Below are 15,391 nucleotides of genomic sequence, written 5' to 3'. Positions count from 1 at the left end.
TCAGTCCATTAGTCCATATTTTCACCAACTCAGAGGTTCTTGCATGTCCCCTTCAAATTCTTCACCTTCAGCGTGGACTTCTTGCACGTCGAAGCACCATCATGCTTATCGCCAAAGAGCACCGTTCCCTTTGAACTTGTTGAAGTCTCGGAGCATGAGTTGAAGGCGGTTGCACCGTCACGATGAAGGACAGTGTTGCTGCCACTCTTCTTCAATGTCCAAGACTCGAAGCCGGGTGTTGGATCGACGCATTTGACCTCGCCGCTGGGGTTCAGGAAACAAGCATTGAAAGCGCGGTCCCGCAGAATGTTTTGCGAGTTGGACAGGTCAATGCAGAAGAAGCCGTTGGTGGCGCCAGCGTTGAGAAGCAAGTTTCCGTTGCTGTTTTCTTGCACTGCAGCACCGCTGGCTACGTCATGTAGTGTGAAGCAGCAGTGGCCGTCAAAGACAGTATCTCGAGGGATAACTGCAGCGGTGGCAAGAGTGCAGAAGAGTGTGATCAGAGAGAAGGACTTCATCTTGAAGTGATTGAATAGTGCAGTATGATGTATACTGTGGGTATTGGGTATTGGGTATCTTGGGTGATTAAATAGAGTAAAAGGCTTGAAGTGATGCGATTGAGGCCAGCTCAAAGTGTTCAAAGATGGTCGTGGAGGATCTGATTGATATCAATGACTGCGACGAAGGATATAACCTACCTTTTATAATGGCCCAGGGCATCAATTCACTCGCTGATCAAGGTGAGACTACTCACGATCAGCACAAATAAGCCCATTCACAGGCATCCAACCGAAGCGTGTGAATGCATGTTGGGCCCGAAGGATTGAGTGACGATATCAAGCCCCAAAGTAAGCGGGGGAGAGTAACATTTGTTATGAGTGAAAAAGTGAAGAGTCGGTCTCGAGTTTTCTCAAAGCTGTGATGGGCCGTGCAGTGTGATTCCAAGTGATGGACGTGACGATTGCCATTGGGAGTCGTGAGGTTTCGCGCTATAGGGCGAGGATAGCTAGGGCCCTTCTAGGGGGATTTGCGGGAGCGAATAGCCTCTCAGGAACAGCCGCGAGCTAGTTAGCAGAGTGACATCCAGTAATGCAGTTGGTTGTGATTGCCGTTCATGCTATGGGCTTGATGCTGCAAGGCACAGTCACATGTAGGTGACAGACCAGGGTATCCTTTCTCTGTGTCGTACACCGCAGAGTTGGGAGTAGAAAAGGGCGAGGATATAACTTCATTGAATAAAGCCACTGGTTAGAATGCGAGCATGTTTAGGGTAAGAGATTGGCCAACAATCAAATGTGGATAGTGCATGATTCTCAAGTACCCAATGAGGGGATGAGAAAGGGTCCATCACTTTGGTGCAGCGCCCAACTGATCACGTGAGTCGGAGTACGTCGGTTATCGGCGAAGACCTTTAGCTCGAGTCACCGTTTGTTACGTTACCTGGAAGCGCAACCGTTTTGTATACTGTCACACTTGGGCTCTCTACTGCTACATTCCGTGTCTCTCCAGATATGTATTCTTGTTGATCCTTCTTTTTCTTGATAATATTACTACATGTCAATTATCTGACGTGTGATACTCATATTGGCCTAGAATCTACGTTGGTACTTTTCATGCTGTCATAAGCAGCCTTATCTGACTTGAATAATTCTCTAGGCCTGAGCTCACTCTAGCTCTCCTACGTTTTCCCCGACCTGCCTGTTCAGACTACTGTATATCCACCGTTTTTTACACATCCTACTCATAAGACCAACGCTTCACCATCGACTTTGACTTGGCTTTGCCATCATTTATTATTCTTTTTTTCTAAAAGCTCAGCAAAGCAAATATGGTTGATGAACATACCATGTCCAACGAGGAGTGGGAGGAGGTGTCTCAGGACATCCCCTCACTCTCCGACCCTTTCCTGCAGCAGTACCTCAAAGGTCGGGCAAGCCTCATAACTCAGGAGCAAAAGTCTCGCTCCGACGCTTCTTTCAGGGCTTCTCTTTCACCTATTGCCAAGCGCGCCAGTGATATTGTCGAACGCATTCGTGATCAAGAGAAGGATACCGTCTGGACCCCTCAAGTCGAGGAGGACCTTGCCCAGGCTGGAAATGAGTGCATCTTCCCAGGAATGATGTTCATGCTCGCAAAGGACCGAATGGAAAAGACCAATCTATGGAACATTGTTCGCCGTATGCCAAAGGGTGCCCTGCTGCACGCTCACATGGACGCCATGGTCAACTTTGACTTCCTTTTTGACCAGCTTCTTAAAATGCCAGGCATGCACATAAGCAGTGACCTGCCCCTCAACACCGATGAGTCCAGAGAAGAGGCTACTCCCAATTTTCGATACAGAAAGCAGGCTGACGCCGAGGTCTCCATTTGGGATGAGAGCTACAAGGCTGGCACCTTTGTGCCATTGATAAAGGCGGCCGATGAGTTCCCTCATGGCGGAAGAACAGGTTTCTTCAAGTGGCTCAAGGGAAGATGCACCCTCTCCGTCACTGACAGCCACGAGCAACACCACGGCATCGATGCAATCTGGGTCAAGTTCGCAAAGTGTTTCATGGTTTGCGCCACCATCATTCACTACGAACCCATGCTCCGAGTCTTCCTTCGTGAACTCATGAAGAACCTCAAAGATGACGGCGTGAACTGGGCCGAGCTTCGGTAAGTCATGAACCATATGATTCCAAATATTCTCTGACATTTGTAGTATGACGTGGTCACTTAACTACTGCCGCGATCAGCAAGAAGAGCCTGAGAAAGACTACAACCACCTGTTTGAGGTCATTCGGGAGGAGATCAACAACTTCAAGAAGTCGCCTGAAGGAGAGGGCTTCTGGGGTCTCACTACCATCTGGACCTCTCTACGCAGCTGGCCAACTCGTATGATTGTCGAGAACATGGACTTTTGCATCGCTACCAAGATGAGCTTTCCCGATCTCATTGCAGGATACGATCTCGTGGGTCCTGAAGACTTGGGTCGGCCCCTATCCGATCTCCTCCCCGAGCTGTTTTGGTTTCGCAAGCAGTGCTCTGAGGAGGGCGTCAACCTTCCTTTCTTTTTCCACGCCGGAGAGACTCTTGGTGACGGCACAGACACCGATTCCAACATATTTGATGCAATCCTGCTAGGAACTCGACGTATCGGCCACGGATTCAGTCTCTTCAAGCATCCCCTCCTCATCGATATGGTCAAGGAGAAGCGCATCCTCATTGAGTCATGCCCCATCTCCAACGAAGTCCTTCGTCTTTGTGGCTCTGTGACAGCCCATCCCCTGCCAGCCCTCTTGGCCCGTGGTGTTGCTTGCAGTCTGTGTAACGATGATCCCGCTATGCTCGGGCAAGACACAGCCGGCATGTCGCACGACTTCTTCCAGGCCGTCCAAGGATGGAAGAACCTTGGTCTCGCAGGCCTCGGCAGTCTCGCCGAGAACAGTGTCAGATGGGCTGCTTTTGAGGATCAGAGCCAGGCCGATTGGATTGAGGGCATCAAGCAAGCCAGTCTGGGCAGCACCATCAAGGCCAAGCGGATGCAGCAGTGGCAGATTGAGTGGGAGAAATTTTGTCTCTGGATTGTCGAGGAGTTTGGAGACGAGTTTGGTGATGAGGCAAATGAAGATGCCGAGTTAAAGGGAAAGGCCAACGATGCCTAGAGACATGATTTTTTACGACAAGACGATAGACTGAGATTTCGGAAAAGGGGAAGGGGTGCATAAAGGCGTTGCATACTGAGATTTGAGGCATGTTCAACACGGACGGGTTAAAAGGATTCAACCACTCACTGTCTTTGCGATTTCAGAAAAGTGCCTGTTTCATAAGGCCACTAGATTAGAGATTACTTTGTACTTAATTTTCCCTAAAGGATAAAAACTTTGGTACTAAGGAGGATAAATCTAGAAAGGATTTGAGAAACCATAATTCTTCTCATTGAAGATGACTGATTCATTGATTTATCCTACAGCAGCATCTCCAGTGTTTGTATGTGTAACCACCAACCGTGGCCATTGATCAATAAAGCCACAAAGCCAAACACAAATGCACTATGCATTGTGACCGAGCATTTGAAAAGAATGGAGTGGATTTATTTCTATGAATACATATGAACGAAAAAGAAGTATCGCGACATGACCCGCATCCGTTGCCTTGTTACCAGCACCAACTCGTGTGAATCCAGCACAGCCGCACAAATACAAACGAAAGTACACAGCCCATCCAAGATATAATGGAAGTCCGGTAAAAGAAAAAGACTAACACGTATTCTGGGCTGAAAAAGAAATGGGAAATGAAAAGAAGGTCTATCTAAGTCCTGCTTACTCTTAAAAGTTGGCACTCAACCACTGGCGAAAACTTTGGGGCTGAACATTGACTCGCGAACTTGCATTGACAAGATCGTTTAGAGACGCCTGACTAAAATCATATCTTCCCTCGACAGTCGCCTGGAGCTGTCGATAGAATAGGTATTTTGCATAATCGCCCTCTTGGTAAGACGAAGTAGCAAGTCGATCAGGATCTGCGGCCTGCCACTGGGAAAGCTGAAAAGGGGCTGACGAGTTAGCTTCGGATATACCATGAGTAGTTTGCTGGGATTACCATTCAAAGCCCTTGAGCATTGTCCAACGACATCGCGAACCGACAATCGGTCTCCTCGCATGGTCAATTCTCGAGGCCAGCTCGCCGGCCCCAGGACAATAGCTGCGACCACGAACTGAGCCACGTCGTAGACAGATGTCATGCATACTCGAACTGTATGCCCTCGAGCGTTTTTTTCTACGCACTCGGCAGTGTACGCACTTGTATTAAGTAGGTAAGCTCCAGCCATGGCCAACTCGGAACGGTAGCCAATAAACATACTTCCGAGTCCACCGGGAAGAAATCTCTCCATGAAGATACCGCAGGAGAATACGGTCCACTTCATCTGAGATGACCTTGCCCAGCGTCTCAGAAGTTGTCTCGCTTCGGTCGAGTAGGAATAGGGGTACAGTTGATCATTGTCAGGACGTTTGTCAATCGAGCCTTCGAATTCGGAAGGGACAAAGAACTGCACGCCATTCTGGGCGGCTGCGTTGATGAGGTTGAGTTGTTCATTCCCCGAGAATGTGCATATAACAAGATTCACTCCTTGAAGTGCAAATGAGAGGTCATCTTCATTATCGTAGTCTACAGCTGTGACTTGAACATCAAGTCCTGCATACTCAGGGTGTTCCTATTCTGTTAGAAAGATTGGGTCTCCAAGGACAGTACTTACAGAACGTGATAGAACGACAACTTGATAAGCGTAGGCTGCTTGGGAAAGTTGGCTCGCCAGGAGGTACCCAAGACCGGTACCTCCGGCAATAGCTATGCGCATCATACTGTTGGATTTGGACGGAAGAATAGAATTCGATAAGGAGATTCTTTTGGGACACGAAATAATTATGCAGAGGATGCTTTGAGACAGTGAATAGCAAGTGATGGTTGAGGTCTAGATCGAAGAACTTGACGGCTCCTAAATATCTCTTCAGCGACTGGAACGTAGTATCCCTAGAACATGAGCAGAGCCGCAAAGCTTGGACAAGCAACTTGTGTTTGGTATGATTGAAGTCTGCCGTCAAATCTAGCCAACCTCAAACTTGGCTCGTCGGTGAGGCCTCAGTCACAGGCAGGAAACTCCGGTCAGAATCTTAGGCTAAGAGCCGTAAGTGGCTCTTGATAAGTTGCCGTGAAGTCGTTGATTAGCGAATACATGCACGTAGTCTCACACATGATACTTAAGGACCGATCCCGTTGTTGTCTCGAATCTCCTATTCATCGCAAAGGTGGAATGTAGTGGAGTTTCTTCTTCGGGTAACAGACCCGCCTTAGTGTTCAAGCACCATGTGAAGCCAAGGACTCCGTGAAAAGGGATGCCTAACAAGGTCAGGGGACAAGGGGTGTGATCAGTGACTCGATATACCATGGACTCCCGCGTCTCAGATTGGCTAGTTGGAGCTATAGTAACGGGATATCTAGGACCTCTCAAGGTTTGTTTGGTCGAAACTCACGACGCACAAAGGCAGTGCAAAATCACGAACTGGTTCTGATCACATGCAAGTGTGTTGAGACGCCTTAAGATGTCCTCGAAAGGAACAAATCCGTATGGTAGTTGCAGTAAGGCTGTGCTTTTAATTTCGATGAATATGAACGACTAGTTCGTGAGGAAACTCGATACATAACCATGGAATTCTTAACAACAACAAAGTGATGTGTCGTTCAAGAACCAACCACTTGACTCTGATTCCGAATTTTATCCTTGTTCTTGGATTTTACGCCACAGTTGTGATGCATAAGTCGGCGTCAGGCATCCATCATGGCATCGATATAATGAACCAAGTCTTGAGCTGCTTCATATCAGATGAAGGGACTCAAGTATGAGACATTTATTACGGGCCTACTAAGCATGCACCAACACACATAATGCATCGTGAACTCAAATGAGACGCAGATTCACAGGTGTACAGATGCGAACAGGAAACCCAACAGCTCAACTTTGAACCGCATTGCATCGGACAAGCCGTCATTGGCTTTTCAAGACGCACAATGCCAGGCTCCCCTGTTCCCGGGCAAGGCAGAAGAGACTGTAGCCTGAATTTGGAAAGGCATTCGAACGAGGCTCTCGATCATTGGGAGGCGATTGTAGAATTGTAGATCATCTACACAAAGGGTCCAGCATGGTGGTTGGGGGCCAAAAGCCCTGGCCCATCAGTGGTTAAGCTAATGCAGCAACCCATGCTTGAGCTCCGTAGGGCTGACTGGGACTTATATGAGTGGCGAGCAATTGGGCATATCCATTGGTTGGCTGCTCGAGTATCGATTCGGGAGGTAAACGATTCTTGTTCCAACGTCTTTTCGACATCGATGTGGCGTATTGACTTGCATATGGCACAGCACAGCCAGAGAAGACTGGCACATGACTTCCTTTACAGTGAAAGAACAGCGGCGATCAGGGGAAAGTTTGATCGGAATTGGCCGCCAGTGATTCAGATTGCCGGGATCATTCAAGGTAGTGATCAGCAGTTGATATGAGTATTGGTGTTGATGTTGAAGATCAAGTTGTAAGTTGGTAAGTAACGTTTGATCAGAATTTTCAAGCACCTCCCTATAGAGGGAGCCAACTCCTTCCTCTTTGCACCCTCATGGATAGGTGACCCTTCCTCCCTTGCTTATTTCAATCATCGAACAGGGGGGGACTTCCAAGACGGGTCTGACTTCCTCAAGCGTAACTAAACTATAGCAACTTCTTATAGCTTGTTTTAGATAAGTTCAAACTAAATCACGACATACATCAAAGAGAACCTAAACAACAAGGCTTCACGTTAGGATCAACAGAAATGTGCTTCACCTGCTGTCATTGTTTCAGGGTGACACATCCATAGTCGAAATTCACGCTCATGTCTCGATAATGTCTAGACCCGAGTCTATAGGGCTGGCGCTAAATCAGACACATTCTAGGCTTCCATGTCCCACGAGATTACACCAATACCAGACCTTTGAAAGTGGTTGTATTTAGTATTCATGAGTCTCAAAATATTGTAAGGGGTTTGAAGAAGAGCCAAGGAGACTAAGTCAATCCTAGATAAACTCATCATTTAGTCTTGTAAATAATCTCATCTCATCACCTTGTCTAAGCCTGAAGCGCCGTTTCATCCCTCGCACTACCACTTCCCTTCCTCCACGCTTCGGTATGATCGACCTTCTTCTTAGCTACACTCTCAGCTCCCTCGGCTCCCCACGCACCTCCTCCAGGTGTGCAGATGATGATGCGATCTCCAGCCTTCATCGCAGCCGTGTTCTTGGCTCCCATGTTGACATGTCTCTCCTCATACTCTACCTCGCCCGCCTCATCCTTGGTATGAAACTGCTTCAGAGATGCCTCCCAGTTTGCCTTTTCAACCTTTCGGACCCAAAGGTTGAGACCACATTCTCCGTCACCTCCGCCGTTCAAGCCATAGGGACGGTAGACGCGACGCTCGCTGAGGATGGAGACTTGAAGAGGAATGCGAAACTCGATGCCGCGGATGACACCATCGCCGCCGCGGTGCTGACCTTGTCCTCCTGATCCAGAGCGGATGGAAAATTCGCGGAGGAGAACAGGGTATCGTCTTTCGAATATTTCTGAGTCTGTGATGCGAGTGTTTGTCATGTGGCAGTGAACACCGCTTGTACCCTCCCAGTCAGAACCCGCACCGCTTCCACCAGCGATGGTCTCATAATAGCCAAATCCCTTAACCGCTTCAGCTCCATCTTGGTTGCCGCCAAATCCAAAGGTCAAATTATTGCAGCAGCCTTGGCTGGCAGCGCAGGCCTGGAATGCCTTGAAAATGACGTCCGTGATGCGCTGACTGGTGAGGACGTTTCCTCCGACGACAGCTGCGCCAGGTGAAGGTGATAAGATAGACTTGGGAGGGATCTTGACGTGAATCGGCTTCAAGCATCCCTGATTCAGAGGAATATCTTCTGAGATGAGGCATCGCAGGCAATAGATGATAGCACTAAATGTAATAGCTTGTGGTGCGTTGATGTTACCGTAAACCTCGGGGCCAGTGCCAGAGAAATCGAATTCGGCCTCTCCCTTTTCAGCATCGATCCGAATCTTCAGGCGAATAGGGGAGCCATCATCCATAAAGTCGACTGCGGACAGATCCTTGCCTTCGAATCGTTTGTAGACGTCCTTGAGTAGTCGACGCACGCATTGCTCGGCATTGTTTTGGATATGAATCATGTAAAACTGCACCGTCTCTTCGCCGTACTCGGCAATCAGAGTCTCAATCAACGAGATTCCCTTCTGGTTGGCTGATACCTGTGCTCTCAAGTCATTAATGTTGTCAGCCAAACAACGTGTTCCGCTGCAGCCAGGATATTTGGCAGGTTCTTCATAGAACAGCTCCACCACTCGCTTCTCGTTGAACTTGCCACCGCTCACAAGCTTCTCGCTTCTGATAGAAGCACCTTCTTGGTATAGCTCTCGCGAGTGAGGAGGCATACTACCTGCGCTGATGCCACCAATATCAGCATGATGAGCTCGCGACGCGGCGTAAAAGAGAATGTTCTCCCCCTTCTCGTCAAAAGCCGGCATCAAAAGGGTCACATCGGGAAGATGAGTTCCACCGTATGAAGGATGGTTAGAGATAATGACGTCGCCCTTTTCCAACTTTCCTTTCCAAATCTCAGCCTGGCGCCGCACGCATGTGGACATCGACCCAAGATGTACGGGAAGATGGGGAGCATTGGCCACAAGACCGCCTGTTGCGTCAAAGATAGCACAGGAGAAGTCGAGTCTCTCCTTGACATTTGTGCTGACACTGGTCTTTTGTAAGGCACGTCCCATCTGCTCAGCGATGGCCATGAAACGATGACCGAAGATACTAAGCATGATGGGGTCAACCTCTCGATTCTCTGATGCCATGGTAGACCTGGTTATGTGTTAGCTCCATCTACACTGGAATAACGATGAAGAACTTACTCGGTCTTTTCTCCCTGTTTCTCCAGGTTGATGACTACATGAGTCTTGAGGATAATCGCTGTTGCCCTGGGCGTCACGACAATTGTCTGTGTACCGTCTGCAAGCATGGCAGGTCCAGGAATAGAGTCTCCCACTTCAAGATCCTCAAGCTTAAAGACGGGAGTTTCGTTCCTACCTCCTTCAAAGTAAACTTGTTGACTGTTGAGCTTCGTCTTGTCGGAAACCTCTTGTTGCTTCAAGTCTTTAAGCTGCTTGTCCACTGTATCATCCTGGTGTCGGAAACTCTTGCCGATACCACGGACACGAACATCGTCAATGATAATGTCTCGTTCGTCAAGTGTGAAGCCGAACTCATATCTGTGCTGCTTAACGAAAGCTTGGCCAAAATCCCATTCTTTTCCGTCAAAGTGTTCTTTGGCCTCTTCTGCTGTCGGTCTAACAATCATAAGGGCTGATTCAGTACCGCGATATCTCATGTTGAGATATTCCTCAAAGGCAATCTCATCTTCTTGGAATCCTTGGTCGTTAAGAGATTCTCGTGACTGATCCTTGAGCTTTTCCATTTTCTTCTTCAGTTCGTTAACTGTCTTGTCATCGTCCTTCCATACCAACGAATCAGGCTCCTGTCGCTCGTCGACAACATCTGCAAGAGCCATACCATATGCCGAAAGAACAGAGGAATATCGATGAACCAGAATCTGTTGGATGCCCAAGGACTCTGCAATTGCAACAGCATGCTGACCACCTGCGCCTCCAAAAGTAGCGAGTCGATGTTTCGAAGAATCGTGACCCTTGGCTTCGGTAATAGATCGAATGGGCCGAGTCATTGTTTCATTGGCAACAGTCAGGAATCCATACGCTACTTCATCAGCTGTCAGATTCTTGTCGCTTTCCCGGTTGACTTGATCAGCCAGTTCTTGGAGAACCTTTCTGCTAGCTTCAACATCCAAGCCCTCGTCTTCATTTTCTCCAAAGATCTTGGGGAAAAACTCGGGAAGCAGGCGACCAAGGACTAGGTTGGCATCAGTAACCGTAGCGGGTCCTCCCTTTCGATAGCATGCAGGACCTGGGTGAGCGCCTGCAGACTCGGGTCCGACAACGAACAGTCCGTTCCTGAAAAAGAGACGAGATCCGCCTCCTGCTGCGACGGTGTTGATGTCCAGTTGGGGGGACTGGATGGTCACACCAGCAGTTGTCGTTTCAAAAACATGCTCATATCGTCCCTCGCCATACCTCGAAACATCGGTGCTGGTACCGCCCTGCGAAAGTCAGACTTTAATTTCCTTGCAAATCCACTCTGTCAAGCTTACCATATCGAAACCGATGACAGGAGTCTTGGTTTCCTCATCATATGATGTTATCGCGTACCCTACCACACCTCCAGCAGGACCAGACAGGATCGCCTTTAATCCAGTAAACTTTTCCACATCGACTAGACCACCATCGCTCTGCATAAACTCGCACCTCGCTCCCTTTGCGCCGGTTTCCTCCTTTACGCTGCGAGTTCCAAGTCCACCTTCAAATCCAGCCTGAAAGCCGTCGATGTATTTGCGAATAGCTGGGGTGAGATACGCATCGGCACATACGGAAGTAGCTCGAGATACTAACTTGATCATAGGCATAAGCTCGTGGCTAAGAGAGATGTGTTGAAAGCCGACATCCTTAGCTACGCGGCCAATCAAGGCCTCATGTTCGGGGTAAGTATAGCCATGCATAAGACACACAGCGATACTGCGGATACCTTGATCATAAACGTCCTTGAGTTTTGAACGAATATCGTCTTCTTCAGCTCTTTTGAGGATTCTCACTGTCTCGCCTGACAACCCCCGGACCAAAGTCTTGCCTTCTGCTTCTTTAGTACCGACTTGAGCTTCCGCCTCGGTTTGCGTCCTTTCGGGATCCTCGGCGTAGTCTTCGAGAGTGACTCGCTCATCAATCTCAACCACCTTTTCGTACAACACATCAGGTTTTCGAATGGCAAGATCAAAAATCTTTGGTCTTGACTGGTTTCCAATGGTCAAGCAGTCCTTGAAACCCTTGGTTACAACCATGGCGATTTTTTCGCCTTTTCGTTCAAGTAAGGCATTCGTAGCGACGGTTGTTCCCATCCTGATGGAGTCGATCTTGGAGGTATCCAAAGCTTCACCTCGGGGGATATCTCGGCCAAGGAAGTGGCTCATAATGCGCCGAATGCCTTCAAGCGGGGCATCTTTGTAGTTGGCCGGATCTTCGGACAGGAGCTTGATAATGATTTCTTTTCCATTGTGCTCTCCTACGCAGTCGGTGAAAGTGCCTCCTCTATCAATGGCAATTCTGATGCCTCGTGATTGAGATGTTGCTGCCATGACGGGGATCTTTCGGGATGTTGGTGATGTGATGAGGGGTTACTATAATAAGGTTGAGGGGATCACCAAGTTTGAGTACCCGGTATGAGTGAGAGAGTGGTGTTGCTCAGGTACTACAATAAATGAAGAGGAAGTATTTCGTAGCGAGGAGACTCTAACACGGAACAATTACACAAGAGTATGTAAGTTGATATCGCTACATGGTGAGAGAAGTGGCTTTAATGTCGTCACAGCCAACCCCACGTTCCATGATTGGTAATTGATAGCTTTCCTCAATTGAAAAGGAAATTGAGGGACATTCATATCTTTCATGAGATAAATATCAAGAGATTAGATACTATTCAAAAAGAAATTTTCAAGTAAGAGAAAGAAAGCCAGACCTCGAGTTGTGTGATGCCACAACAACAAAGCTTAATGTCAATCAGTCACTTATAAAAAGAAATCATGACACAAACAAGTCCGCATGATAGACTACATGCCAGATATTAAAAGGCAAAAAATGCAAAATAATAATTAGTTTGCCGTCAGCAAGACTCGAACTTGCGTTTTCAGTGCTTCGAATGAGCCACAAACTGATGTACTGACCCCTATACGATGACGGCCTTTAACTTGTTGATAATCCTTGTTATAATTTCGATCTATAACCTATACCACTAGTCCACCTCAGGTTGTCAGAAAACTGGCCTAACCTTCCAATATGCCAACAAGTTGGAAACACAGAAAAGCCATGAAAATTTGCACAGACCAAGAATTTGGCCAAAAGATCAACCATATCCGGATCAGCAGAACTTAAAAGAGTCAAGAAATACACTAAAACCCCAGTTATCGGGAGTGGCGGATATCCAGCAGAGATACACTAACAAGATCCAAGATTTCCAAGCTGTCGGGAAGCTCCAGAGACTGGCAGCACAGTATGGCAAATTGTGTGTCTAGGTAGTCGACAGTTGAGAATGTCTTTTACTGTAGCCTGATCGGTATGCAAGAGCGATTCTAGTCAGAGATCCGGGCCCGGCGTCCCCGGAATATGCACGGGGGCTGTTTTACCATTTTTATCAACATTACCGGAGACAAGGGACGCGGACGACGCCGGATGGGCTCGAACATGTCACGGAATGGGGAGAAAGTCTGAGACTGACCACAGAGCATGTACAGTGGGTGTCATGATGTCGATCGTTTTATCTGCCGATGAATCGGATAGTTGGCCAACGTTGGCCGAGCTCACATCGACCGAGACTTTAATTTCATGTTCGTCGTAATTCAATCTAAGTGCTGCACTTCAAAATCTCTGCATCTACGTAGTGAACAGTATTGACGTATAGATAGATCCATGACTTGGGCGTCATTCCTTTCAACTGTACATAGACATAGGTTAGTAGTCTCCACAATGCGAGATCAGCATAAAGACTTGAAATCTTATTGATTAGAGTGAGGCGTACTACTGGTCTCATCTCATCCCCCAATGTCGCGAGATTGGAATTGCTAGGATGAATAGTCATGTGTTGTTGTCGTTGTTGGTTCTCGTCGATTAACAAGCAATAGCCTGATGAACACCACAACTCCTCCCACCGCCTATTCTTGTAACCGCCTGAACCCGACTTTATCAGTATGCGCTGTACTGCTGTATCCAGCCGATTCATGGTGCCAGATGCGCCTAGGCTAGACCTGACTCGTCCGTCCCGCCCCCCCCAGTTCCAGCTGGGAAGAGGAAGAGCGTTTTGGCTACCAATGATGCTGTGGCTAGTGGCTCATGGCTGTAGGTTCAGTTAGGTTCGGCTCAGCGCAAACCTCCATGCTCACTCGGCTCGTGCTTTTGTTTTGCTTCTGCTTGTTGGGGGTGGTCGATCCCCATGCATGAGAGCCATGTTTTTTTTTTATTCCTCCGCCTCTAAACGATTGGCGATTGAGACACCTGCTGAATGCAGGGTAGCACCCTTATCCTAGTCTCGGTCCATCGCTAAAGTAGAAAAATGTCCTACGACACGGAACCCAGGGATTTCTCGGGTCCCTTTTTACAAGATTCGTCAAAGCAGTGAAGCTCGTAGTTGGGCGGTACTGTAGACGGGCTGTAGGTTGACAGTACGTTACGTAGGCCCGTTGTAGGCCTGGACCTCGTGGATACGAAATTCAGGTTGAGAAAGGCAGGGGACCAGTCACGTTGTGGTTCGTTCCATTAACCGCTGTGATAAGTGTTTGGACAAGGCTGGGTTGATGGGATGAGCTGAAGTCATGAGCACAGGTAATGTTGATGTTGATGCTGTTGGTGATGAAGAAGCCATTGACGCTTTGTTAGCATGTCTCAGCTATGTAACAGGCCAGGCTGGGCAAAAACAATGAATAGAAATCCATTGATGAATAATGCACTGAGTTACAAGGATGCACAGACTGGAAGAGGTTGATTGACCAACGGCCTGCAAGACCGTGAGTCTGAATTGTGGACAACAAGAGATGGACCCCCCTTCTGCCGTCATCGTCGGCCTCAATTGTAAATGTAACCATTTCTCTCTTCCTTGGGTTCAGTGGGAGAAAAATGCAAGTTTATTCGCCCGCCTGATCTACGTCACGCCCCCGGGGACCCTTCTTCCAGTACCCACCACCGTAGTACCTGTAACAGCACTGTACAGCAGCACCTACAATTGGAGTTACAGGGCCCGCCCCGCCCGTTCAATCCGTCCATAGATTCATTCAGTCACCGCTTTCGGAGCCTCGCGGTGAACCCTTCTTCTAGTTCGCCTTCGCCTCTTTGTTGATTCCGGTCTTCAAGGACCATCCATTCCAATCCATCTACGGGTAAAAGTGGCCCGTTGGAACCGCCAGGCTCCAGCCATGCCCAAGCCAAAAAGACGGGACAGAGACAGAGGCACATGGAAGGGGAGGGGGTGTATGATCCTGATTCCACGAGTTTCTGCCATGTTGTTGTTGTCTTTGTCATTCATCATGGATTAGTAGTCTCTCCTGCTGTTCGCCTTGTTGGGAATACGAATTGTGTAAAACATGTCTCTGATGAGACAACATCATCCAACGCTCATACCTCTGAACTGTTATTGAGACATGTCAATACAATGATATATCGTACCTTCTTATGCATACGCAGTGCATGTGCATGTGTAAACGGGTAGCTGCTCAACGTTGTTGTAAGCTTGCTTTCGTGCCTGTATCCGAGCATTGCATTTCCCATAATTAAATACACTGTGTGACTATCGCCCCAAACCACGGATACAATGCAATGCAATGCAAGGTAAACATTTTCGCTACACGCCTCCCCCCTGTCCCATGGCCATGGACCATCGACCATGGTCATGGCTGTGAATGTGGTGAGAGTGAGAACGAGCTGGAGGCGAACCGACTAGGCTCCACCAAGGCATGATTCATTCATCAGCCGCCTTGCTTCGTCTCCTGTATAAAGACCTGTGTCGGTCCCCTTTCCTAGCAGCAGTTGCTCTCTTGCTTTGATTTGAACAGTTAACCCATTTCTTAGTCCAGGTCGTTGCGTGAATCCTTTGGTTCAATCTCCTAGATTTCCGCAGTTTTCGAAAGACACTGTCACTTGCATCCAATTCTTTACTAAACCAACTCATCA

General features: G+C 48.1%; 4 protein-coding genes across 4 annotated transcripts; 1 reads left to right on the top strand and 3 right to left on the bottom strand.

Moving 5' to 3' along the window:
• Nucleotides 1-29: 29 nt before the first annotated feature.
• On the bottom strand, nt 30-518 carry FSST1_006039 (uncharacterized protein; the record flags this gene model as incomplete). Its single annotated transcript, XM_083232372.1, has 1 exon — nt 30-518. The coding sequence occupies one exon, from the start codon at nt 516-518 to the stop codon at nt 30-32; it is 489 nt and encodes a 162-aa protein (XP_083089469.1).
• Nucleotides 519-1,828: 1,310 nt separating this feature from the next.
• FSST1_006038 (uncharacterized protein) lies at nt 1,829-3,644 on the top strand (the record flags this gene model as incomplete). The annotated part of the gene is made up of 2 exons (XM_083232371.1): nt 1,829-2,655; nt 2,702-3,644. 2 exons carry the CDS (start codon nt 1,829-1,831, stop codon nt 3,642-3,644), a joined length of 1,770 nt encoding a protein of 589 aa, XP_083089468.1.
• Nucleotides 3,645-4,307: 663 nt separating this feature from the next.
• On the bottom strand, nt 4,308-5,341 carry FSST1_006037 (uncharacterized protein; the record flags this gene model as incomplete). Its single annotated transcript, XM_083232370.1, has 3 exons — nt 4,308-4,534; nt 4,582-5,194; nt 5,237-5,341. 3 exons carry the CDS (start codon nt 5,339-5,341, stop codon nt 4,308-4,310), a joined length of 945 nt encoding a protein of 314 aa, XP_083089467.1.
• Nucleotides 5,342-7,630: 2,289 nt separating this feature from the next.
• On the bottom strand, nt 7,631-11,814 carry FSST1_006036 (5-oxoprolinase; the record flags this gene model as incomplete). Its single annotated transcript, XM_083232369.1, has 3 exons — nt 7,631-9,419; nt 9,470-10,728; nt 10,780-11,814. 3 exons carry the CDS (start codon nt 11,812-11,814, stop codon nt 7,631-7,633), a joined length of 4,083 nt encoding a protein of 1,360 aa, XP_083089466.1.
• Between the last annotated feature and the right edge of the window lie 3,577 nt (nt 11,815-15,391).

This window comes from Fusarium sambucinum, chromosome I, assembly GCF_050947815.1.
Source record: "Fusarium sambucinum isolate potato_lamoka chromosome I, whole genome shotgun sequence".
In the NCBI taxonomy this organism is placed as follows: Eukaryota; Fungi; Ascomycota; class Sordariomycetes; order Hypocreales; family Nectriaceae; genus Fusarium; species Fusarium sambucinum.
The sequence above is the reverse complement of the archived record's forward strand: the minus strand, read 5'-3'. Positions and strand labels throughout refer to the sequence as shown.